Source organism: Scleropages formosus, chromosome 3 (assembly GCF_900964775.1).
Source record: "Scleropages formosus chromosome 3, fSclFor1.1, whole genome shotgun sequence".
Classification (NCBI taxonomy): domain Eukaryota; kingdom Metazoa; phylum Chordata; class Actinopteri; order Osteoglossiformes; family Osteoglossidae; genus Scleropages; species Scleropages formosus.
In genome coordinates, this window is record NC_041808.1 from 6,727,905 (window position 1) to 6,754,961 (window position 27,057).

A 27,057-nucleotide genomic window follows, 5' to 3' on the forward strand; every position below is an offset into this window, starting at 1 on the left:
CCACATCGAGTATTTGTGTGGGAAGAACACTTATATTTAAGCAAAAGAGGCCATATAAGAAGTACTTGTTTATGAACACTAGCAAGTTTCAAAGGATTGTTCCAATTTTGAAATTACAGTTAAGTAAAAATTCTGTAGCACCAACTTTTAAAAAAAATTTATATTGTTACATTTCAAATTTGATGTATAGATTATATCCAGTATACTTTGCTTATTTTTTATTTTTATTTTTTTATTTTATTATTATTTATTTTCTGTACAATACATATATTTCCTAAAATAATGGGATTTATTCCTCCGAATAATTTTAAAAAAATTACAATTGATTTTCGTAATAGAGGAAGGTGTCTAAAACCAGTGAGGTATATACTAGTCTAGATTAGCTCTCTTATGTCTCAGGGTACTTTTGCAAGAGTCGAACCCAACCCTGATAATGTGCAATCTGCAGTTTTAACCAAAATATTCCCATTGAGAGACCAGAATAATGTTAATAATGCTTTTTACAGAAGAGTTACAGGTTACAGTCAGCAATTAGAACTATATTTGCAGACTCAACAATATTACTTTATAGTTGAATATGTAAATATTCATCCCCTATATTATATGTTCCGGTACTGTGATTTGCAATATTTTATTGTGTTGTGTTGCACTGTTGTATTTATTTTGCACTTCTGTATTGCTTTGCCCTCTTATCTTTTCCCACACTATTGCTTTCTATTGTTTCTTGTTTGGTTGTATCAAAGGGACTCTGATCCTGCTGTAATGACTCCAGCTTCCATAGCTGTTGATCTGTTTGTTGCACTTTCCACTGTCAGATTTGTGAATCCATGCTGACCTGAGGAGAAAACATGAACGGTATATGTTAGTGTCTTTTGATGCAAAAGTACAATACCAGTCATAAGTCTGGTAAAGGCTTATGACCCAGTGAGGTGCCAAAGGCTGTTTTCCACTTGTTCCACAAGACTTTTTAAACTGTGTAAACTTGTCTGTAAAAACCAGACAGTGCTGCTTCAAAATATATGCAACCTATAAGAATGGTCATTATTCTTCAATAAAATATTAAAATAAACCTATTAAATCCACACACACACACACAGTCTGAAACCACTTATCCCAAGTGGGGTCGCAGCGAACCAAAGCCTAACCCTGCAACACAGAGCGCAAGACTGGAGGAGGGCACAAACCCAGGACGGTATGCCAGTCCATCACAAGGCACCCCAAGGAGGACTCAAACCCCAGACCCACCAAAAAGCAGGACCCGGTCAAGCCTACTGCTTAAAATAAACTTGTAAAATGAATAGAGATTATGATTTGCACACTTGATTCTGCTTACCAACTTTGTTTAACCAATACAACTTGGGATTCACCTGCACTGCTTCCATTATTCTACTACACACTTGATTTTCGCTGAACCAACATATGGAATTAGTAATTACACACCTATTATGCCAGATGAGAAAGACCAGCTGTGATTAAATTATAGTTTTGTAGCAAAATAAAGGAGCACAAGGGTTTTACATACTGTAACAACCCGCGTTACTGTGTTTAGGTGGGAAACCTGCTCAATGTAAATATTTGTATTGTGGGGAAAAAATGTGGAATGTAAGTGTGCAGTCACTGGGGGCACTTCTGGGGAAAATAAGGGGGTGACTGTGTCCATCAGTGTATTGGGAGAGAGCCTGCGGGCACTAAGCAAGCTGGGGAGGTTGGTTTGAGGTGCAGGTCCTGGAGGAAACGTGATCCTCGGACCAAGAGCATTATTTTCCTGGTGCCGGTGCACAATAAAGTGTTTGAGATGAACACTGTCTCTGCATCCTTCTTCGTCTCATCCAAACCCACAGTCCTGTGCGCCACGATACCTCCAAACAGCACTGTGTATTTCAATACCTATACTTTTACCAAGCAGAAAAAATTAAAATTGTAAATGTGTGTGTGTGTGTGTGTGTGTCTGCAATGAGCTGGTTTTTTTGTCAGATGTCTTTTGTAGTCTAGTATGCTTCCAGAATAGGCTCAAATCTGCCACCACCCTGCCTTAGGATAACTGAAAGGGAGTGAGAAAAGTTCATAGTAAACTTGAGAATATTGTACATTTTAAGAATATTATCTTCTACAGGAGGATTTCATTTTAATTGAAGTCTGAAATGTTTTTGGCATTACAATACCCTGCTGTCCTAAATAGTGTAGAAGTGAAACACAGGTAATATGGTTTTTCTTTCTTGTCTGGTGTGATGTGTTAATATTAGAGGTTAACAGGGGTTCTTGGGAACTGATATGTTTTCTATCAGGATTTCTCACTCATATATCAGATTTACAAAAATATTGCAGACCTACATTTTCACGATCTTCAGATATTCAGTATTTTTCTCTAAAACACTGAACTAATAAATATATCTATCATTTAAAGTAGTTATACAGGTTCATTAAAGGAACTGATTTTGGTTAAATGTCACAAGTTTTTCTAATAATATTTCTCCAAATTGGTATTTTTCTCAAGATTGATTTCTCTGTGATTTATGCAGTGTGATACACAAAAACTGGGAATTAACGCTGCCTTTCTTCCCTCTCGGTTAACCATCACTAACACCACCATGCATTCTTTTGACTCAAAGAGTTCAGTTATTTATTTCTACAGTCAAAAGTGATGTTGCATTTGCAATGGAAAGTGTAAATTTCACAATGTACTAAAAGCATTTTAATAGCTGTAACTCATAAAAGGGTCACCTTTGCATGTTGAGTTGTTATGAAGAACAAGTGTCTCCCAGTGAAACACCGCTCAGCAGATTCTCAATCATCTGAAATAAAATCAGAAAGAGGCTGGATAACAGTATTATTTTCATTACATAAGAAATTGTCAGGAATAATAAGTTCACCTGCATTGAAAGCATGGTACAGAGGTTTCATAGTAGTTAGGTAAGAAGACAGAAAAATAGATTACCGTCTGTATCAGCTGAGGATCTTTGGGATTCAGCTGTAGACCTTTGCTAGTCACATGAACCCTCAAGAACACCTTATATGCTGCAGTAAACATATTGAAAAAGAATTCACATGTGTGGTCTGAATCTTGATTCAAACATTATTTGCACATGATAATATATGATTGTTCCCTTGAACATCAAGCTCATCTGTTAAATTGTGCACTGATTTAATGGAAAACTACTTATAACCCTCCTTTTGGTTTAAATCAACATTTCCTTCATCTTCATTACACTGGAGGAAATTTTTTATTTTATAAAAGCCTATGAAGTGTAAAAAGAAACTTATTATTATGTCTTTTCGTTAGAAGTTTTACCTTTGACACAGCTGAAAGATGTTTGAAACACCCAGCGACCACTGACATTGACATTTTTGCTCAAAGTCAACCCTGTGACTGAAGTAGACCACAATATATTGTAGTAATGTGCTGAATCTCCTGAGCTATAGCCAGCCTGAACCTAAGACAGACAAAAAGAGAAAGCATTTAGATATTTTATGGACTGGAATCATTTAGACTGATAACAAATGTGTCATAAATTTGCTAAAAATTTACAAAATTTTAAGTAGAACTATTATGCTTACCTGTGTATTTGAAAGTAGATCTGAGATCCGACCGTAGTTGAACAGTACAAAGGACTGACCTCCGTTTGAGATCAGAACCACCTGGAAGGAGGTTTCCTGAAAAGAGAAGTGTATGTATGGGAACTGGAATTTGTTCTGGAATTCTTCATTAAGAAAATCACTGGAAACAATAATGCTTGAACATCACTGAGGGAGTTGGTCCATTTCTGGGACTGGAATTAATGATGTTTTTTAACAGAATTTCAAATCCATCAAAAACTATATTACAGAAGAAGTCAGAATTTTCCTGTGGAGGAGTGTAGAATTCAACCAGCACATTTCTGGGATTGAAATAATAACTACAAGCTGACAAGTCTTAAGACTTTGTCTGAAAATAAACATTGAGGCGTGCAACACCATGGGTTTGGATGGGGCAAAAAAGAATGCAGAAACAGCGTTCCTTACGAACGATTTATTTAAACACCAGTACCAAAGAAATAATGCTCTTAATCCAAGGACTCCATTTTCTCTAGGACCTGTGCCTACACCCAACCTTCCCAGGATGCCTAGTACACGCAGCTTCTCTCCCAACACACCCATCATTTCCCTCAGAGGTGCCCCCAGTGGTTACACACACTATTTACAAGTTACCCACAATGCAACTTTTTACATTTAACATCTTCCCACCTAAATGCCAGTAACGCGGGTCGTTACAATATCACAAAATGCAGCGTTCTTGATTCTTTACTCAGTACTCTCAATGTTATTTTAATCTGAAACAACTACAAATAACTTTGCTATTTCAAGGTGCAGTGCCAACAAGTAGCGTCTTTACCGTGTCCATGTTGTTGAAGGCCACACTGTCCCATGTGGCAATGAAGACCCAGGTAGCAACGAAGTTCAGCTGAGGAAAGTACTGGTTTATGTCACTGGTGGCCCGTTGGAGATCACTGCCACTGGTCACTTGACGGTAAGAGATGACGCCACTTTTTGCGTTGTTCCAGTAACTCCATAAAGGAGCAATGGCAACATAGCTAGTGTACAGGTAAGGGTAAGAACTGCTCACTGATTGGTCAAATGTCAGTAATCCCATGTTCTTTACCTAAAATAGATAAACAAATAAAGATAAACGACACTGTCACAACTGGTGGTCATGCTGACAGGAACTTGTTTTACTGTGTGTCCAAATGCAGATGGAATGGGTGATACTCTTAAACGTGCGCGAATATATATCTGTGCACCGGGTGAAGTAAGAAAGGAATCAGCGATATAATACAAAGAACACGGAGCGAAGAGATGCGCTGAGTGTGTTCTCGTAAGGGAAATTGAATTAATACTGAACCCAGAACCCTTTATTACCAGTGTACAGCATATTGGAATGGGTTGTGGTTTGGTGGCGAACATGAAACAACAACACGACGCAATAACAACATACTGAACAATCACCATGTCAAGTAATAAATAAGACAACAACATGACTGAAAACTGAAGTACTACATTACCTGTTAAAGCTATTAAAAAAAAATTGGAAGAAAGCGAGAATGGAGAGAAAAGCATTTAAAATGACATTTTGAGGTATTTTTTTAAGAAAAGTTTGAAATAAGTTCTAATGTAGTGTTCTTGTTATGAAACTTGTTATGCGACTTACATAAAGTTGGTTGTATGCGTTTCCAAAGTATGGAAACGTGTTAATTAAGGGGATCGCAGAGGAACTTCCGTCATCCACACTGGGGTTCACTGTGTCTCCATTGCTGGGCCCATATGGGTAGAAATTTTCTAATACAAATGAGAGAAAAGTAAAAATCTCAGACTGCAATGGACTTTGGGTCCCATCCAGGGTAAACTCTACATATTCTTGCACTCCACAGTGCCAGGATAGACTCCACACCACCATGACACCATGACTGGATGAAGATGATTGGTTAAAGGAGTCCTGTACAGCAAAACACTTCAAGAGCTTAAGAAAATGTATTTTCATCCATATATATTCTTATTTTTACATTAAAGGCTTTTATTGATTGTATTGTATTCTTTTTTATTCTGATTCTGGTCTGGCTCTTATCTGGTTACAAAGTATATTAAAAGTGTGTTCAAGTGCCCCTGTGTATTAAAATCTAAATTACACTGGAAACAAAGACTGTTGTTGTAAATAAAGCCTTAAATTTTTGTTCTCTCTACCAATTCTATGTGCAGCTACCCATGTAAGGTATGGTGGATCAAATGGTGACATCTGACAAAGTGACTTCTTCGAGAATCACGTGTCTGTAGCTATATCTCTGTTGGTGAAATTCACTTATTTGCTGTTATACAGCACTTTGGCTAAATGTGTGTGCTAAATGAATGAACGCATAAAATGAACATTCATCGGGTGATGCTGTTTTTCATTTTGAACCTTTTTTCCCATTTTACCCAGGAAACCGTCTTTATTGAGTATGTGCTAACTGCGTGTTGTCTTTGTCACTTTGTTGAGGAAAAAAACACTATATAAAATTGTTAAATTACTTTTTCTGTGCTTGGTTAATTGTGTGTTGCAATACAATATCTCTTTCTAGACTGCCATCAGCTGTTATCATGCAGTGCTGTAAACATATTTTGTCTTGTCTTAATCTAATGTCTTAAAATATATAAAATTTCTAAAAGTTCCAACTCAAGTTACTTTTTAGGACATGACACTAACTTATCCAATAAGTTATCCAATAAAATAAACTGCATAATTAATTTTGCAAACTTGTTTCTTAAACCCATCATATCAGTAGAAATATTTACCTTGGAAGAGACAATCATTCAGACAGTAATCGGTGCGAAACACCCAGCGACCCGATGTGTTGACATTACTCGTGAAAGACAAGTCGGTGATGTTGCCTTGGAATGATTCGGCCATACTGAAGTAATTTGATGAATTTAATGAGTCATATCCAACCTAAAAAAAAGAACATTAATAAAATCAAAACCAGGATGTTTTGTTTACTTCACTGCCAGAAATGGTCAACAGTTCGATCAACCAATGGGAACAGTAACGAATTAGCACTTCTATGGACTGTAGTATAATCTTGACAGTTATACCTTGTCAGGTCCGCACACGTCCTGCGTCACCACAGTACAATGGTCAGGAGGGGTGGGGGGAGCCATTGATACTTGGAACCCCAGAGGATTAATTGTCTCCCTTCTTCTTTCAAGTTGGGATGGGGAATTTTTTGAATTTCTCTCCAATGTTGTCAGCTGACTTAATGTATTGTTAATTATGTATGTTATATGTGTTATTTGGGGGTGCGGTGGCGCAGTGGGTTGGACCACAGTCCTGCTCTCCGGTGGGTCTGGGGTTTGAGTCCCGCGTGGGGTGCCTTGCGATGGACTGGTGTCCCGTCCTGGGTGTGTCCCCTCCCCCTCCGGCCTTACGCCCTGTGTTACCGGACAGGTTCCGGTTCCCCGTGACCCCCGTATGGGACAAGCGGTTCTGAAAGTGTGTGTGTGTGTGTGTGTGTGTGTGTGTGTGTATGTGTTATTTTTCAGTAACATTATTTAGCATTCTAACTTTGTTCAGTGCTCAGTGTCACTGGTGAGCAGTGTTCTATAAAAACTAATTGAATTCACTTGAATTGTGTCTTCATCCGAATTTCTGAATCTTGTGCAGCACACAAATATATGATACTACCATGTTCACATTTTTCATGTTTTAATGCAGTAACTAAGTTATAACTGTAGCAACAAGCATATTATTATGTTTCTTTCCCCAGACATGCACTTCAATCAATGAGATGATACTCACACATTATAATTTAATAAATCACAGACTCCTTACCTGGACATTTTCACTAGTTGGGGCAAGGTTTCCATAGTTCATCATGACAAATGACATATTCCCATCTGAGACCAGAACAACCTGGAACATGGTGTCCTGAGAGGGACAGGAAGGTTGCATAGGTAGATTTTTTTAAAACAAACAAAATTGTTATTGCTGTTTTCATTGCTGGTCTTGGAATTTATGTAGCTGATTTACAATTTTAAGTAATTTTTAAAAAATGTTCACACAAATATAGTAATGATTTTCCCTGTGAATGAACTAGCCACACTCTGGCACAACGAATAAATATATTCTTCTTAGTGGTTCGGCTGGGTTCAAGTCTGGGCTCTATGCAGGCCAGTCAGGTTCTTCTTTACAAGACTCAGTAAACCATTTCTTTATAGACTTTGCTTTGTGCACAGGGGCGTCAACATGCTGAAACCAAAATCCCCAAACTGTTGCCTCAAAGTTGGAAGCGCACTAACGTCCGGACGTGAAACAGACACAGATGAGTTTTGCTGTTACGACCGGACACAGGTGTGAAATGCAATGATCTCAACTGCAGTGTTGATACAAGTGCACAGTGCAGACCCGGAGATATTAATTAGAAACGGTGCCCATATACTTTTGGCTGTGTAGTGTGTGTATGTGAATATACCTATATATAGCTCTTGCCCTTTCAGAAATATTTCAGTTTCAGCATGAGATCACCTGACAATTCTTCACCGCAAAAGTGCCCAATATCTCTGAAAACTGCTCCAGAAGAGCTGAGAGGACATGTCTTGATAACACAATATATCACACGGTTCTATAGGAAAACTGCTTGTGGAAAATTTTGCTATAGTCTTGGTCCAAAAGCCTGTAGTATTTTGTGTGTGTGTGTGAGGTGCTGCTGTCCAGCAGAAATGGAAGAAGGCTGATAAGCTACATGGCCACCTGACCAAGACAGACTGACTCCACCAGAAGGATTTGTGGGGTTCTTACTGGTGTCATCAGTGTGCAGTGTTGTGAACTGTATATTTTGTTTGAGACCTTGTTCTCATTCATATGCACTAAAAGTTGTATGAAGGCTTTGTAAATAGCCTGTAAAAACCCCAGCTGTGTATTATGTGTAAATCATTTTTTTTTTTTTTTTTTGTAAATAAGTGTAAATAAGCAACTGCCTGTTTTTTTTCAGTTACAAGACAGGCTAGATTGGTTTTTTTGGTTTGTTTGATTTGATAGGGTAAGTAGGCATCACTAAGGGCAGGCTTCATTTCTGTTTGTTGTGTTGGTGTGGCACACCCCTGGAGTGACGGCTTATGGGTTGCTTGTGTTCAGTAAAACAGACCACCTTCTTGCAGTGTGAAAGAATTGGTGACCTTCTTTCTGGTGGTAGCTGATCTCAACAACCTTGTGTCACTGCCCAACCCTAGACTGGGCTGTAACAGTTTGCAGACATCAGCAGTGTATACTTTTACATTAAACTAATATCTGACACTTACATTGTCCATTGCTGGTTGATATTCCAGCCAGTTCCATGTGGCAATGAAGACCCAGGTAGCATTGAAGTTCAGTTCAGGAAAGTAATGGTTTATGTCACTAGTGGCCTGTTGGAGGATGCTGCCACTGGTCACTTCACGGAAGCTGCTCACACCTCTTTGGAGACTGTTAATGTTCATCCAGAAAGGAGCAATGATATTATTTACTGAATAGGTTGGGATGGTGGCAGAATAATAGTAGAGTAAATTTGATCCTAAGCTCAAGAGCCCATTACCATAAACCTACAAGTGGAGAAAAAGAACAACATGAAAATTCTTTTATTAATAAAAATCACACATGTTCAAAGCTCCATGAAGCTGGCTACCCTACAAACAGAACAGAAAATCCCCTATGACTTGTTATTACTGTGTTTATGGTGTTTGTGCCAAGAAAATTAAATTTTGTGCCATTTTTCTTTTTAAGATAATATGAATTTTAATTGCAGGATGAGACATCACCCAACACCCCTATAACAGCCCATAGATCCAAAACCCAGCTCCTTCATTAATGGTCCTCTTGTGCTCTTTTTGCTATTCAAAGCATCATTCCATTTCTTTAACTTTTTGAGATATTAATGATTCTTAATGAGAAATTATGTAGCATTATCATATTTAAACAGGTGTTTGGAAACTGTAAAAGAACAAATTAAAACATTTGCAGTGTTCACACTTACACTTGTCTGGTAGTATTTGCCACCAAAGAAGGGAAAATTGTTTGTCCATCTCTGACTATAATAAGAAGAATAATAATAGTAATAATAATAATAATAATAATAATAATTCCAGAATTGCTGTGTATCTCCATTGTTTGTGCCAAATGGGTAGAAAGGGCCTGAAAAAACAGAATGAAACACTTTGTAATAACAGACTGGATATTCATTTACAAAGTTATATACAGTATAATAAAACGAGAAAATATTAAAATATCACGCACACACACACACACATTTTCAGAACCGCTTGTCCCATACGGGGTCACGGGGAACCGGAGCCTACCCGGTAACACAGGGCGTAAGGCCAGAGGGGGAGGGGACACACCCAGGACGGGACGCCAGTCCGTCGCAAGGCACCCCAAGCGGGACTTGAACCCCAGACCCACTCGAGAGCAGGACTGTGGTCCAACCCACTGCGCCACCGCACCCCCCTATTAAAATATCATCCAAAGAGATAAATTTTTTCTGTGATTTTTTTAAATTATCCAGTCAGTTAGCTCACACTTTTCTCCAAAGTGATGCAATGTTACCGTACTAATATATTTATTTATCTTTTGACAGAAGTCATACCCCAAGATACACCTCTTCCATCCTACAGACTTTCTAATGAGACTTTTCATTTCTTCCCCTACAACATCTAACCCTTTATCAGTGACTATACTACCCAGCTCAGCTCCTTGTCAAGACCCTTGTTTTCTCCAGACTTGCTTAAGGTATTTCCATTATTATTATTATTATTATTATTATTATTATTATTATTATTATTATTGTCTTCCTATATTTCCCATATGCTCTCACCATCTCATACAAAATATTACTACTCCTTTGGTGTATAACATTTTACACTGCACTCAATACTCCACTGCTCTGGTCTCTCCACTAGCTTCCCTTTCTCCGAATTCTCATACTGTCTTGATCATAACCCCTGCTTTGTTTGCCTTTTGTCAGTGGGTCTTTCCTGATGCACAATGAAGAAATTGTCTTATTTCAAATTTCAATATCAAACTGTGGCATGAGCTTCCATTTGACATCAGCTGTGCTAATAGTCCTCTCCTTCTGGAATATTTGGAAAATTTCTCTTTGCTTGTAACTTGAAGCATCTTAAACACCTTCAGCCACTGCTGCCCTTTCACTGTTCTGTTTCTTAGCCTTTAAAGAATCTTCTTCCACAGCAAACTACAGTCTGCAAGCAACTATCTACAGAGACTCTTCTCCACCTGTTCATTGTGCTCTGCCCTTCTGCCTCTGCATTCTGTTCTCTCACTGCTGACAATTTGACTTGTTCTTCAACAAAACAAAGTTAACCCCATGGCAGACAAGTTCCCGGCACTGTCCTGCCCTCATCATGCTGATTCCTCCCTGCAAAGTCTCATTCTCTAACTTTCCACCCTTGTCAGAACTCAGTATACAAATAAACTCAAAATACAAATAAGAAGTTGGCCACAAATTGAATTACTACAATTACTATGTAAATTATTAAAGCTGTAAGCAAACCAATTGGCCATGGAGAAAAGAAAGAAAAAAGTGCCAGCCGAAAGACAAGGGAGGAAAAAAACCTTTGGAAGTCCAAGTGCCAGTGGCTGCCCACCCTTAATGGGCATTCTAGATTAAACTAGCCACACTCAGTACTTTTACAGCTACTTATTACATAATAATGCTAATAAACTGATATCCCGGTTCACATAAGCATGTTGTGTCCTTCATGTATGGAGTTATCGGTTTCTGTCAGTTATCAGTATGAATTCCAAGTGACTCTGTCAAGGAAATCATTTTGAGTGAGGATTGTTAATATTATATATATATATATATATATATATATATATATATATATGTAAACTGCCAGTACCATTGCGAACATGCAATTCAATTTAATTCAATTCATTTTAAAATTTTTATATTCATTATATATATGGTAAACTGTCAGTATCATTGCGAACATTTTAATGTCACATCACATTAGTAAAAGATAATGAATTGGTCTCCCATCCATGGTGTACCCTGTAATTAATTTAAAGTGTACTTTGAAACATTTACTGAATTGTTAAATGGGTTTATTTCTGAACTATGCTGGGTTGTTTGCAACAGTCTTTCAGCTGGTTTTGGTTCATACAAACCAATGAAAGACAGTTGTTTTGGAGATAGGTGTCAGCTAAAGACAGAGTAATAATAAAGTCTAAGGTTTGAAAACAGAAAAGAAAGGACAAAGAATTATTATTTTCACTTAGAAAAAAACTATTTTATGGAGATTTATTATACCTTTGGTATAATTCAAGTTTAATTGAAAGACCCATCGACCTCTGTCGTTGATGTTGCTGCTGAAAGTTAGGTCTGTGGATAAAGTTTGCTCCAGGATATTGAAGTAAATCATTGAGTCAGCAGTGACAAATCCAGCCTGAAAATAAGAATTAAACAGAATTAGGATTTTTCAAAAATCTATGTTGTACCACAATTTGCTCTATAACCATGACTGCATTGTAAACCATTTTACAGTCAATAGATATTCTTTCATTATATATTCCAGATTTTTAAAAAAATCAGAAAAAGTGGCCTCCAGTACCAGGCAAATATTGCAAATGTTTTGTAGATTGACACAAAAAATAAATATTTTGCCTACCTGCAAATTTGAGATCACATAAGATATTCGCCCATAGTTCAGTAGTACAAAAGAGAGATTTCCATTTGAAATCAGAACCACCTGGAAAGAGGTTTCCTAGAGAGAAAGAAAGATCTGTAAGTTTTGCACTGTGGCTTTCTTTTGGAGGTTAACAACTCCTGCTCATTAAAATAACTACCATGTTCTTTAAAATTCTTAAAATCTTTCACGGTGACTTTATGTTTTAGTTATAATAAATCTTTGATTTCTTCAATATGTAAAACCCAACAAAAGAGAACAAATCATTTCAAGAGCACTTACTGTGTCCATGTTGTCAAAGGCCACATTATCCCATGTGGCAATGAAGACCCAGGTAACACACACATTTTCTGAACCGCTTGTCCCATTCAGGGTCATGGGGAGCAGAGACTAACCCAGCAACACAGGGCGTAAGGCTAGAGGGGGAGGGGACACACCTAGGACAGGCCGCCAGTCTGTCTCAAGGCACCCCAAGCGAGACCCAAAGCCCAGACCCACCGGAGAGCAGGACCTGGCCCAGCCCAACCCACTGCGCCACCATGCCCCCCACACTCAGGTAACACACACACACACACACACAGTTTCAGAACCGCTTGTCCCATACGGGGTCGCGGTGAGCCGGAGCCTACCCGGTAACACAGGGCATAATGCCAGAGGGGGAGGGGACACACCCAGGACGGGACGCCAGTCCGTCGCAAGGCACCCCAAGCAGGACTCGAACCCCAGACCCACCAGAGAGCAGGGCCATGGTCCAACCCACTGCGCCACCGCGCCACCGCACCCCCCTCTCAGGTAACAGTGAAGTTCATATATATTTACGCTAACATTGCTCATTGAAATACATATCATGTTCCTTCGCCCATAATCCTTAGTCAGAAATTTATCCATTCATTCTAAATAAATGTTTGATTTCATCAATACAAAAATGTCAGTAACCACAATAAGTATTTGAAGTGTTCATACTGTGTCCATGTTGTAGAAGGCCACATTATCCCATGTGGCAATGAAGACCCAGGTAGCAGTGAAGTTCAGCTGAGGAAAGTACTGGTTTATGTCACTGGTGGCCTGTTGGAGATCACTGCCACTGGTCGCTTGACGGTAAGAGATGACGCCACTTTTTGTGGTGTTCCAGTTACTCCAGAAAGGAGCAATGATATCATAACCGGACCGAAACATCGAAGGGTAAGAGCTGCTCACTGGTTGGTCAAAGGTCAGGAAACCATTGTTATTCACCTAAAGAAAAATGTTACGGACAGGCAAATATATTGTGAATTACATATTTGCTTAAAAGTTATTTCAGTGTGAAATCATTTTATTTTATAGTAGGCAATATTCTGACAGTAGAAAATCACATTGTCACAAAACCATATTAGCACAAAAATAAGAAAATTGAGTATATTAAGCTTTTCTCGGTCAAACTGAAAAAGAACAATCTGAAACATACGTTTGGGTATTTCCTTCATTGTGAAAAAGATAAGAAAAACACCTTTCTAATTATTTAAAAAAATAGAAAGCACACATTTCTATTTAGTCAAAATAATGTTATGTAGGGTTGAGAAACATTTAAGAAAACTAAATTTTTTCCTTTTAGTGCTATAAAAGACATGTGCAAAATGAAAAATTTTATTGTGTTTGGCAACTGATTCAACCACTTACATAAAGTTGGTTGTGGTCTGATCCAAAGAACTGAAAAGTTTCATTTAATAGAATTACAGAGGAACTTCCATCATCCACAGCTGGGTTCACTGTGTCTCCATTGTTTGGACCAAATGGGTAAAAGTTTTCTGAGACATGTGAAGGGTAGAATAGAAAATCAATCATTTAGTTTAGGGATTGTATGCTGCAACAACTGGAGCAAAGTAATTCCACAGCATATTGTATATAATGTATGGTTTTGCACATGTTATATCATACTATTCAGTGACTGACAATGAATAATGTAACAGTAATTGAACAGTAAATTAAGAGTAATTTACATTTTCTTAAAGTCATTCTTTTAGGGCCTTTGGCAGAACAAAATTCAGATTATTACATACCAATATTAATGTGTGACACTATGAATGTGGTTCTAATTTGTGTAACATTTCTGCAATTTTAAGTACCTGAGGACACACCAACTGATCCAAACTCCCAGATTTCCTTATTAACGTTCAGTCATTTTTGGATCCGTCTAACATACACACATTGTCTGAAACACTTGTTTTATTTGGGGTTCTGGGAGCCAGAGCCTAGCCCAGCAACACAGGGTGTACACACCAAGGGTAGGATGCCAGTGTTGGAGGGCACCCTAGGCTGGACTTGAACCCCAGGCCCACTGGAGAGCAGGGCCTGGTCCAACCCACTGTGCCACCACACCCCCCCCACACACCCCCCACACACCCCACACACCCCCCACACACACCCCCCACACACCCCCCACACACCCCCAACCTTCTAACATTTCATTTTTCAGAACCGCTTGTCCCATACGGGGTCACGGGGAACCGGAGCCTACCTTCTAACATATTACAGATAAAAAGTATTCAGCCTGAGACAGACCTTGAGTCTGAATTTAGAGTGGTAAAATTAAACATGTATTTATGTATGACCCTCTACCACAATTTTGGGCTAGAAATATTAACTTGTTCATGTGCAAGTGGTATTTCACTATAATCAATCCAGTATTGTAAACTAAGAAAAGCATTTTACCTTGGAGCAGACAGTTATTAGGACAGGAATCGGTGCGAAACACCCAACGACCTGTTACATTCACATTACTGGTGAAAGACAAGGTGGTGATGTTGCTTTGAAAAGATTCAGGCATGCTGAAATAATTGGTTGAATTAAATGTGTCATATCCAACCTTAAAGAAAGAAACAAATAAATAAATGAGAATTTCTTTGCAAATCAAACTGATTAATGACATGACAAATGTTTACTGTTTACATGTTATGAAAATGTTACATACTAATTATCTTTGCTGAAATAATTGGTTGAATTAATTGTATTGAATCCAATCTATAAGAAGGATTTATATATCGGAAATTTTACACATGTTTGATGTGATGTGACCACCCTACACTACTGACAGCTCTACATGATATTCCAACATCATGGGCATTTATTGAATGAGATAACTACTAATGATCAACTTCTATTCAGTCAGCTGTCAAACACACAATGTTTCACACAAAAAAAGTTTCACACATCCTGGGGGAATGTAAATACAAAATACTATATTATGTTTATGTTAATTAAAACCGTAGCAACGAAGTGCCTTCTTCCACCACAAATACATGTCAATAAAAGATTTTACACATATTTCATTTATTAACCTAATAAAACATAGTCTTTGTACCTGGACACTTTGAGTTTTCGGTGCAAGGTTTCCATAATTCATCATGATGAAAGACAAATGTCCATCAGAAACCAAAACCACCTGAAAGATTGTGTTCTGAAAGAAGGAATAGTACTGTATTTTTTTAAAAAACTTTCAAAATTCATACAGATTAGTATACTGTTAAAATTCTACCCTTTCCCTTGAAAGAACTACTGCAAACTTCAGCAATACTGATCTAAAAAAAATCACAAAGTATTTCAATAGAAACTGAAGAAATCAAATCTTATAGCATGTGCTGAAAATAAATTTTAGGATTTTATCCAGTTTGTTTCTTGTTCAGATGACAGCGTTTTAGAGGAATAATGCAAGATGAGTATTGGTTATATAATCATTCAGCAGTGTGCACTTATTACAATAACATTTATTATGAAATTCTAACTGTATTCTGGACATACCAGAGTCAAAATTTTAAACCATTCATATATGACACTTACATTGCCCATTGTTGGGTAATATTCCATCCAGTTCCATGTGACAATGAAGACCCAGGTAGCGGTGAAGTTCAGCTCAGGAAAGTACTTGAGTATATCACTAGTGGCCTGTTCAAGGACACTGCCACTGGTCACTTGGCGGTAGGAGACCACGGCACTTTGTATGTAATCAGCGAGCATCCAAAAAGGAGCAATGTAATTATTTCTAGAATAGATTGGGAACTGGACAGGTGTTGCGTAAACACTCCAAGGAAAGGTCAAGTAGCCTTTGGGGTAAATCTAGAAATAGAGTAAAGATACAGTAAGAAAATGTATTTCCTAAACAATCTTCTTTCTGATTTCAGTCATTAATTTCAATGCGTGAGATAATTATTTAGTTCCATCTCCAACCCAGAACATCAGATGTAGACTTAGAAAATAATATTTGGTATCACTTACATATAACTGATAATATTTGCCACCAAAGAAGGGAAAACCGAGTGTCCCAGTCACAGAATAATAGGTGTAATAATAATAATAGTATCTGTAGTAATAACTTGGAAGGTATTGCTGTGTATCTCCATTGTTGGTGCCAAATGGAAGAAATGGCCCTAAGAGAAACAGAATAAAAAAGTGTAGTGCAGTGTAAATGACAAACAACATCTCATATGTTGCAATTGACAAAATACTTCACAAAGTGCAAGAAAAAAAATTCTTTATGGTTCGATTAACTGTTCAGGTTATCTGAGGTTAACTAGTCGCACAGGGTGTTCCTGTGGTTAAAATGGAACTGTATACTGAGTAGTAGATTATTAGAGTGAAGAGAGATTTACATGAAGGGGTGAATTCTATCAAAGTATGCAAAATATAAAGAGAAATAAAACACTGTGAATCATCACACAGTGGCTGTGGAAGGGAAGTAAATAATTCATAGAGCTACCTTTTACATAATTGATGTTGGTTTGAAAGACCCAGCGCCCTTTCTCATTGACATTGCTGCTGAAAGTTAGATCTGTGTACGAGCTATACTCCAGCATATTGAAGTAAATCATTGAGTCTGCAGTGACAAAGCCAGCCTGAAAACAAGAATAAAGCAATGACACTTGGAATGTTACTGAAAAATTCTATAAATAAACTCAGAGTTGCAAGTCAAATACAGATGTAAGTTAGAATTTGCTGATACTGGAGAGACATTTTCCTAGAAATTACCTCCAAATATGAAATCACAGAAGAGATTCGCCCGAAATTCATTAGTACAAAGGACTGATTCCCATCTGAAATCAGAACTACCTGGAAAGAGGTGTCCTACAAAACACAAAGATCTTCATGAGGAGTTTCATTACATAGGTTTTTACCACTATTATGTTAATGCTGATAAGAACAGTTAATATCATTGTTACGACCTCAACAAAAATACAAGCACAATGAGAGTTTGTTACTTTAAATTTGTTATAAACTAATAAATTTTGGCTTATATTATCATCGGAAAAATGTAGACAATGTTTTTTGCTGAACGGTATAAAATAAGTATAAACCCATTGCTAGAATTTTTCCTGGGTTTTCAGCTAATTAATGTAAAATTATATTGAAGATTTCTTGCAAAGGAAATCTGTATATTTATATGAACATCGCTGATTGAAATAAGTATTATGTTCCATAGCCCATAATTCCTGGTCAGAAATTTTTCCTTTCATTCCAAATAAACATTTGATTTCACACACACACATTTTCAGAACCGCTTGCCCCATACGGGGTCGCGGGGAACTGGAGCCTACCCGGCAACACAGGGCATAGGGCCAGAGGGACACACCCAGGATAGGATGCCAGTCCATCGCAAGGCACCCCAAGTAGGACTCGAACCCCAGACCCACTGGAAAACAGGACCTGGTCCAACCCACTGCGCCACCACACCCCCCACATTTGATTTCATCAATACAAAAAAGTCCGTAACCACAATAAGTATTTGAAGTGTCCTTACTGTGTCCATGTTGTAGAAGGCCACATTATCCCATGTGGCAATGAAGACCCAGGTAGCAGTGAAGTTCAGCTGAGGAAAGTACTGGTTTATGTCACTGGTGGCCTGTTGGAGATCACCGCCACTGGTCACTTGACGGTAAGAGATGACGCCACTTTTTGCGTTGTTCCAGTTACTCCATAAAGGAGCAATGATATCATAGCCAGACCGAAACATCGAAGGGTAAGAGCTGCTCACTGCTTGGTCAAAGGTCAGGAAACCATTGTTATTCACCTAAAGAAAAATGTTACGGACAGGCAAATATATTGTGAATTGCACATTTCTTTAAAAGTTATGTAAATGTGAATAATTTTATTTAATTGCAGACTATATTTTCACAGTGAAAAATCACATTGGCACAATACCATATTTAAATAAAAATAATAACATTGAACATGTTAAGCGTTTCTCTGTGAAACTGAAAAGGAACAATCTGAAAGCCACATTTGGCTATCTACTTCATTGTGAAAAAAAAAAAATTATGAAAAACACCTTTCTAATTATTTAAAAAAATAGAAAGCACACATTTCTAATTAGTTAAAAAAATTATGTAAGGTTGAAAAACATTTAAGAAAACTAACTTTTGCTTTTCAGTACATTAAAAGACAGGTGTAAACTGGAAAATTTTATTTTGTAGGGCAACTAATTCAACCACTTACATAAAGTTGGTTGTGGTCTGATCCAAAGAACTGAAAAGTCTCATTTAATAGAATTACAGAGGAACTTCCATCATCCACAGCTGGGTTCACTGTGTCTCCATTGTTTGGACCAAATGGGTAAAAGTTTTCTGAGACATGTGAAGAGTAGAATAGAAAATCAATCATTTAGTTTAGGGATTGTATGCTGCAACAACTGGAGCAAAGTAATTCCACAGCATATTGTATATAATGTATGGTTTTGCACATGTTAAATCATACTATTCAGTGACTGACAATGAATAATGTAACAGTAATTGAACAGTAAATTAAGAGTAATTTACATTTTCTTAAAGTCATTCTTTTAGGACCTTTGGCAGAACAAAATTCAAATTATTACATAACAATATCAGTATGTGGTAATCATATGTAATATTTCAGCTTTAACAAATATTTCACATGATGAATGTGGTTCTAAATTGTATAACATTTCTGCAGTTTTAAGTAGCTGAGGACACAAAAACTTATCCAGACTGCCAAATTCCCTAATTAATGTTCAGTCATTTTTGGTTCCATCTACCACGTTACAAATAAAAAGTATTCAGCTTGAGACAGACCTTGAATCTGAATTCAGAATGGTAAAATGGAACATGAATTAACATTTTGGGCCACAAATATTAACTTGTTCACATACAAGTGGTATTTCACTTTAACTAATCCAGTATTGTAAACTAAAAAAAACATTTTACCTTGGAGCAGACAGTTATTAGGACAGGAATCGGTGCGAAACACCCAACGACCTGTTACATTCACATTACTGGTGAAAGACAAGGTGGTGATGTTGCTTTGAAAAGATTCAGGCATGCTGAAATAATTGGTTGAATTAAATGTGTCATATCCAACCTTAAAGAAAGAAAGAAAGAAAGAAAGAAATAAAAAAATGAGAATTTCTTTGCAAATCAAATTGATTGACATGACGAATATTTACTGTTTACATGTTAAAATTATAAATACTAATCACACACACACATATCGTCTGAACTGCTAGTTCTATACAGGGTTGCAGGAGCCTCACCCGGCGACACAGGGTGCAAGTCTAGAGGGGGAGGTGACACACCCAGGACAGGATGCCAGTCCATTACAAGGCACCCCAAGCGGGACTTGAACCCCAGACCCACAGGAAAGCAGCACGAGGTCCAACACACTGCACCACCGCACCCCCCTCATATACTAATTATTTTTGCTGAAATAATTGGTTGAATTAATTGTACTGAATCCAATATTCATGAAGTATTTACAATTTATATATCTGAAATTTTACACATAAGCATGATCGATGTGATGTGATAACCCTACACCACTTACAGCTCAACGTGATTTTCCAACAATATAGACATTTATTGAATGAGATAACTACTAATGATCAAGTTGTATTCAGTCAGCCGTCAGACACACAGTGTTTCACAAAAAGAGTTTCACAAATCCTGTGGAAACGTAAATGCAAAATACTATAGTATGCTTATGTTAATTTAAACCGTAGCAACGAAGTGCCTTCTTCCACCACAAATACACGTCAATAAAAGATTTTACACTTATTTCATTCATTAACCTAATAAAACACAGTCTTTGTACCTGGACACTTTGAGTTTTCGGTGCAAGGTTTCCATAATTCATCATGATGAAAGACAAATGTCCATCAGAGACCAAAACCACCTGAAACACTGTGTTCTGAAAGAGAAAGAAAAATTGTATTTTTAGAAAAAAACTTTCAAAATTCATACAAAGAACCATACTGATGAAATTCTCCCCTTTCACTTAAAATAACTCTTAAAAACACTGGCAACACTGACCTAGAAAAAAAAAAAAAAAAATCAGAAAATATCTCAATAGAAACTCATGAATTTAAATGAAAATAAGAAATAAATTTTAGCATTTTTTTCAGTTTGTTTCTTGTGCAGATGACAGAGTTTTGGTGGAAAACTACAAGCTGAGTAAAAAATATGTAATCATTCAGCAGTGTGCAATTATTATAATAACATTTAGTATGAAGTACTAACTCTATTATAGGTATACCAGTGTAAATCTATTTAACCATTCATATATGACACTTACATTGCCCATTGTTGGGTAATATTCCATCCAGTTCCACGTGGCAATGAAGACCCAGGTAGCGGTGAAGTTCAGCTCAGGAAAGTACTGGAGTATATCACTAGTGGCCTGTTCAAGGACACTGCCACTGGTCACTTGGCGGTAGGAGAGCACACCGCTTTGTGTGTAATCAGTGAGCATCCAAAATGGAGCAATGTAATTATTTCTAGAATAGATTGGGAACTGGACGGGTGTTGTGTAAACACTCCCAGGAAAGGTCAACAAGCCGTAGGGGTAAATCTAGAAAAAGAAAAAAGATACAGTAAGAAAATGTTTTTTCTAAACTATCTTCTTTCTGATTTCAGTGATTAATTTCAATATGTGAGGTATACGTTTACCTCTATTTCCTACCTAGAAAATCAGATGTAGACTTAGAAAATAATATTTGGTATCACTTACATTTAACTGATAATATTTGCCACCAAAGAAGGGAAAACCGAGTGTCCCAGTCACAGAATAATAGGTGTAATAATAATAATAATAATAGTAACTGTAGTAATAACTTGGAAGGTATTGCTGTGTATCTCCATTGTTGGTGCCAAATGGAAGAAATGGCCCTAAGAGAAACAGAATAAAAAAGTGTAGTGCAGTGTAAATGACAAACAACATCTCATATGTTGCAATTGACAAAATACTTCACAAAGTGCAAGAAAAAAAAATTCTTTATGGTTCGATGAACTGTTCAGGTTATCTGAGGTTAACTAGTCGCACAGGGTGTTCCTGTGGTTAAAATGGAACTGCATACTGAGTAGTAGATTATTAGAGTGAAGAGAGATTTACATGAAGGGGTGAATTCTATCAAAGTATGCAAAATATAAAGAGAAATAAAACACTGTGAATCATCACACAGTGGCTGTGGAAGGGAAGTAAATAATTCATACAGCTACCTTTTACATAATTGATGTTGGTTTGAAAGACCCAGCGCCCTTTCTCATTGACATTGCTGCTGAAAGTTAGATCTGTGTACGAGCTATACTCCAGCATATTGAAGTAAATCATTGAGTCTGCAGTGACAAAGCCAGCCTGAAAACAAGAATAAAGCAATGACACTTGGAATGTTACTGAAAAATTCTATAAATAAACTCAGAGTTGCAAGTCAAATACAGATGTAAGTTAGAATTTGCTGATACCGGAGAGACATTTTCCAAGAAATTACCTGCACACTTGAAATCACAGAAGAGATTCTCCCGTAATTCATTAGTACAAAGGACTGATTCCCATCTGAAATCAGAACTACCTGGAAAGAGGTTTCCTACAAAACACAAAGGTCATCATGAGTGTTTCACTACAGCATTTGTTTCTCTTTTATGTTAATGTTGCTAAGTATAGTTAATATAATTGCCTTAAGGGTTACAACCTCAACAAAAACACAAACAAAATGACAGTCTGTTACTTTAAATTACACACACTTTCCGAACCGCTCATCCCATATGGGGTCACGGGGAACCAGAGCCTAACCCAGCAACTCAGGGCGAAAGGCTGGAGGGGATACACCCAGGACAGTACGCAGTCTGTTGCAAGGCACCCCAAACAGGACTTGAATCCCAGACCCACCGGAGAGCAGGACCCGGTCCAACCCACTGTGCCACTGCACCACTGTGCCACCACACCCCCTGCCCCCACTTTAAATTTGTTATATACTAATAAACTTTGGCTTATATTATCAGACAAAAATGTAGACAATGTGTTTTGTTGATGAGTGGGTATAGTGGTGCAGTGGGTTTGACTGGGTTCTGCTCTCTGGTAAGTCTGGGGTTTTGGTCCTGCTTGGGGTGCCTTGTGACGGACTAGTATCCCATCCTGGGTGTGTCCCCTACCCCTCCAGCCTTGTGTCTTGTGTTGCCAGGTTAGGCTCCAATTTGCTGCAACCCCGCTTGGGACAAGCTGTCTCAAATAGTGTGTATGTGTATATGTGTGTGTTTCTTGCTGAACACGATAAAATAAGTATAAACACATTTCCAGAATTTCTGCTTGGTTTTCAGCTGATTAATGTAAAATTCTTTTGAAGACTTTTTGCAAAGGAAAGTTGTATATATATGTATATTAACATTGCTCATTGAAATAAGTCACGCTCCTTATCCAATAATTAGTGGTCAGAAATTTTCCATGTATTTTAAATAAATATTTGATTTCATCAATATAAAAAAGCCAATAAACACAATAAAGTATCTGAAGTGTCCTTACTGTGTCCATGTTGTAGAAGGCCACATTATCCCATGTGGCAATGAAGACCCAGGTAGCAGTGAAGTTCAGCTGAGGAAAGTACTGGTTTATGTCACTGGTGGCCTGTTGGAGATCACCGCCACTGGTCACTTGACGGTAAGAGATGACGCCACTTTTTGCGTTGTTCCAGTTACTCCATAAAGGAGCAATGATATCATAGCCAGACCGAAACATCGAAGGGTAAGAGCTGCTCACTGGTTGGTCAAAGGTCAGGAAACCATTGTTATTCACCTAAAGAAAAAGTAAAAAAAAAAGAAGAAAAAGCACATACAAGTCTATGGCGAATTACATTTTTATCATAAGTAACCTAAATAAGAGGAAATGTTCTTCATAATTTTCCATTGATTGTATGCAAAGCAATTTACATGATGAACTTACAGCGACTTTCCTGATTTGTATACAACCGATAAATTTATACTATAAAAATTCTGATTTAGCACTATGGTAATTATAACAGTAGCATAACTTTGGACCAAAACATTAGAGCTAAAACTGTATTTATAACAAAACAAAAAAAAAATTATTTTATGCTTCTGTAAACCAGACTAAATAAGAACACATTAAAACAAGGATTTTGCTCTCTTCCTTCAATGAAGAAACTAAAACTATTCTATAACTGAAACTCACACACACACTGACTGAAACTGCATGTCCCAAGAAGGGTTGCGGCAAACTGGAGCCTAATACGCCCAACAATGGGTGTAAGGCTAGAGAGGGAGGGGACCCATCCAGGATGGGATGCCAGTCTGTTGCAAGGCACCCCAAGCGGGACTCGAACCCCAGACCAGCCAGAGAGCAGGGCCAGGCCAACCGGGTTCAGTATTTCCAGTTAAGAGCAGTTTAGAATATTCTGTGGTCACTGAAAACTAGTTATGCCACTTACATAAAGTTTGTTGTATTCTGTTCCAAAAAACTGGAGAGTCTCAGTTAATAGGATCACGGAGGAATTTCCATCATTCACAGGTGGGATCAGTGAATCTCCATTGTTTGGGCCATAAGGGTAAAAGTCATCTGAGCAAAAGGAACAACAAGGGAAAAGTATATTTTAGAACAAATAAAATCCACATGAAAAAAATAAATGTAGGATGGAAGAAGTAGAGCAAGCATACTGTACTTTTAAATCATAATGTGTTACTGTGTTATGCTGAGGTATTGCAAGACTGTAATGTCTTGAACAATAAGATATTGTAGGTATTTTAAGATATCTAAGTCAAACATTTATACATGATTGTGACACTTCAGTGGTCTCTGATACACTAAAAACCAAATAATCACATAACAGTGTGCACCAACAATTGTACTTATTTTATTTTTGAAACTAATACTGCAACAAATGAAAATAAACTAGAGTGGTAAAATTAAATCTATATTTCTCTGTATAACCCACCACCACAATTAACTCTTTGTGCCACAAATATTAACTTGTTCAAGTACAACCAAGTGGTATTACACTTTAACCAATCTACTATTGCAAATTTAAAAAAAAAAAAAAAAAATTACCTTGGAACAGACAGTTATTGTAACAGTAATCAGTGCGAAACACCCAACGACCTCTTACATTGACATTACTGGTGAAAGACAAGTTGGTAATGTTGCTTTGGAATGATCCAGGCATGCTGAAATAATTGGTTGAATTAAATGTGTCATATCCAACCTTAAAGAAAGAACCAAACAAATAAATAAATGAGAATTTCTTTGCAAATCAAATTGATTATGGTGTAACTGTTCACACATCGTAATTCCATAAGCATCCCCAGATAAAACCTTTATTCAGCCACTACTCTGCCATTGTATTTGCTTATTTGTGTGTCTTATAACATTTTTTTAAAAAAATTAAAAAAATCGGTGGGAGGGTATCGGGATTGTCTATCCTGTGTTTTATGCACCTACTCAATTGTTGAACCTCGGTGCAGCAAGTAGTAGGTAATGAATTGGGTTTGCTTGAGACTTTCATGTCTGCAACTGTCTCCTTCTCTTAATGTAATGCATAAATTGTCCTTTTGCTGAGATATACATTGCTTTGGACAAAAGCGTCTCCTAAACGAATTAATGTAAATGTAAATGTAAATGATTACTGACATGACAAATATTTATTGTTTACATGTAATGAAAATGTTGCATGCAAACATTATGAGGTTAGCAAAGGTTAGAGTGAAACTTATTCTAAACAGCTAAAGAACAAAATGCATACATTACCGCATTTTAGGTAAATGATGACAAAATGGAACAGTAAGAAAAACAAATAATGGAATAATAATGTGGTGTAAACAGTGAGCACATGGTGGCACACTGGATAGCACTTGTTTTCATGTTCTCCCAGAATTCATCTGAGTTTCTTCTAGGTGCTCTAGCTTTATCTCACATGTCAAATGAGAAGTTTTTAAGGGAAATACTGACATGACACTGCTCTTGTTGTGTATATGTTTATATTTACGTTTAGATTTATTCATTTAGCCGGAGACCTACAACTCAGAAAACAAGGCAAAAAATGGCATTACATGAAAAGAAGGAGAGATTTGGGTGTAGACACATGATTCTTGAGTAGAGTCAATTTGTAACATACCTCAATATAAAGCAATATAAATTACCTGATTAGCAGTATATAGAGATTTTTTAATTAAATATTATACATGTAACATATTACATGTTTACTAAGCAAACAGGAGATCACGGGAGAAGTGAGTCCTCACAGAGATTTAGCAGTTCTGAATGAGAGGGGGAGGTCATTCCAACTATATTGGAGCCAGAACCTTAAATGTTCATGCTTTTAACTTTGGACCTCTTGTGCTTGGGACCACCAAGCAGGCAGAGGTGGAGGAGTGTATTTGTATGATTGGGGTGTATCGAGCGATGGTCTTGTAGGATGTAGGTAAAATGATGAATCTGATAGGGACAGCAACAGGCAGTCAATGGAGCGAGAAGAGGAGTCGCGATACAGAGGAACGCTTTAGGTCTGATGTCAAGGACCAGTAGGCCAGACAAGAGAAACTTTCAGGAATACACACACGATATCACCATGGCCTGGACCAGAAGTTACACAGAGTTTCTTTGGAGATCAAGGGAGAACCTGAGGATATTATGCATGATGTTTCTGCAGGACCTGATTGTGACTTTGATGTGTTGAGAGAAGGACAGACTTGAGTAGACCGTTACTTTAAGGCTCTTAGTCAATGAAGTAGGAAAAAAGACTGAGTTGTTCAGCTTGAAGGAAAGTCCTTGACAAAAACCTACACCACCATGAAGTACGTCTGTTCTGGAGAGGTTGAGTTGCATGTGGTGATCAAACAATAATGCAAAGATGTCCGAGAGACAGGCAGCGATAAATGAAGGAACTTCTGTAGCCGCAGGATGAAAAGAGAGGAAGAGCTGGGTATCGTCAGCATAGCAGTTGTAGAAGAATCACTGGAAGGTGATGACAGGGATGAGGGAAGATGTGTAAATGAGGAAGAGTAGGGGGCCCAATACTGAGCCTTGTGGAACACCAGCTGAAAAGGAGCCATGTTAGACCACTTGATAAGACCTACCAGAGGACTCAAACTCTTTCAGTAGTGTTCCTTTGGTGTCAAGCTGTGCAAGGAAAGAGAATCAAATCCGGTGGTTGACAGTGTCAAATGCTGCAGACAGGTCAAGGAGGATGAGCATCAAGTAGAGACAGGCTGCTCTGGATATGAGCATATGATACTGCAAGGAGGGCAGTTTTGACAGAATTTCCAAATTTGAATCCAGGCTGATAACCACCCAGAAAATCATTCTGGACAAGGAATACAAACATCTAGTTACTTTTTGCCTTTTCCAGAAATTTTGGCAGAAAAAAGGAGGAGACAGATTAGCCTGATGTTGTGGACTAAGTCTGCATCCAAAGAGGGTTTCTCTAACAGCAGTGTGATGAGGAAAATTCTGAAGGCAGATGGGAATTAAACTTGAGGAGAATGGGCAGCTGATGATCATGGATATAACAAAGAAAAGTTGTTGGGGAATGTCCTGTAGGAAAGGTGAAGGGATGGAATCGAAGGAGCAGGTTGTGGCTCTGTGTGACAGCAGTGTGAAGTCACAGATTGCACCTTCTGA

At 37.6% G+C, this 27,057-nt stretch overlaps 1 protein-coding gene across 1 annotated transcript in view; it reads right to left on the reverse strand.

Annotated features, from left to right (window-relative positions):
- Positions 1-480: 480 nt before the first annotated feature.
- LOC108933457 (uncharacterized) overlaps positions 481-27,057 on the reverse strand; it is a 31,126-nt gene continuing 4,549 nt past the window's right edge. The window contains exons 8-39 of the mRNA XM_029250138.1: positions 24,490-24,643; positions 23,873-24,000; positions 22,951-23,220; positions 21,923-22,018; positions 21,654-21,789; positions 21,166-21,323; positions 20,731-21,006; positions 20,251-20,346; positions 19,368-19,521; positions 18,643-18,770; positions 17,948-18,217; positions 17,179-17,274; positions 16,910-17,045; positions 16,429-16,580; positions 15,994-16,269; positions 15,518-15,613; positions 14,869-15,022; positions 13,837-13,964; positions 13,144-13,413; positions 12,163-12,258; positions 11,805-11,940; positions 9,510-9,667; positions 8,800-9,078; positions 7,334-7,429; positions 6,301-6,454; positions 5,183-5,310; positions 4,370-4,636; positions 3,556-3,651; positions 3,290-3,431; positions 2,936-3,015; positions 2,722-2,792; positions 481-835 (exon numbers count right to left, since the gene is read on the reverse strand). Of these exons, the coding sequence (XP_029105971.1) occupies positions 2,739-2,792; positions 2,936-3,015; positions 3,290-3,431; positions 3,556-3,651; positions 4,370-4,636; positions 5,183-5,310; positions 6,301-6,454; positions 7,334-7,429; positions 8,800-9,078; positions 9,510-9,667; positions 11,805-11,940; positions 12,163-12,258; positions 13,144-13,413; positions 13,837-13,964; positions 14,869-15,022; positions 15,518-15,613; positions 15,994-16,269; positions 16,429-16,580; positions 16,910-17,045; positions 17,179-17,274; positions 17,948-18,217; positions 18,643-18,770; positions 19,368-19,521; positions 20,251-20,346; positions 20,731-21,006; positions 21,166-21,323; positions 21,654-21,789; positions 21,923-22,018; positions 22,951-23,220; positions 23,873-24,000; positions 24,490-24,643 (4,860 nt within the window). The 3' untranslated portion in view covers positions 481-835; positions 2,722-2,738. The remainder of the gene's footprint in view (positions 836-2,721; positions 2,793-2,935; positions 3,016-3,289; positions 3,432-3,555; positions 3,652-4,369; positions 4,637-5,182; positions 5,311-6,300; positions 6,455-7,333; positions 7,430-8,799; positions 9,079-9,509; positions 9,668-11,804; positions 11,941-12,162; positions 12,259-13,143; positions 13,414-13,836; positions 13,965-14,868; positions 15,023-15,517; positions 15,614-15,993; positions 16,270-16,428; positions 16,581-16,909; positions 17,046-17,178; positions 17,275-17,947; positions 18,218-18,642; positions 18,771-19,367; positions 19,522-20,250; positions 20,347-20,730; positions 21,007-21,165; positions 21,324-21,653; positions 21,790-21,922; positions 22,019-22,950; positions 23,221-23,872; positions 24,001-24,489; positions 24,644-27,057) is intronic.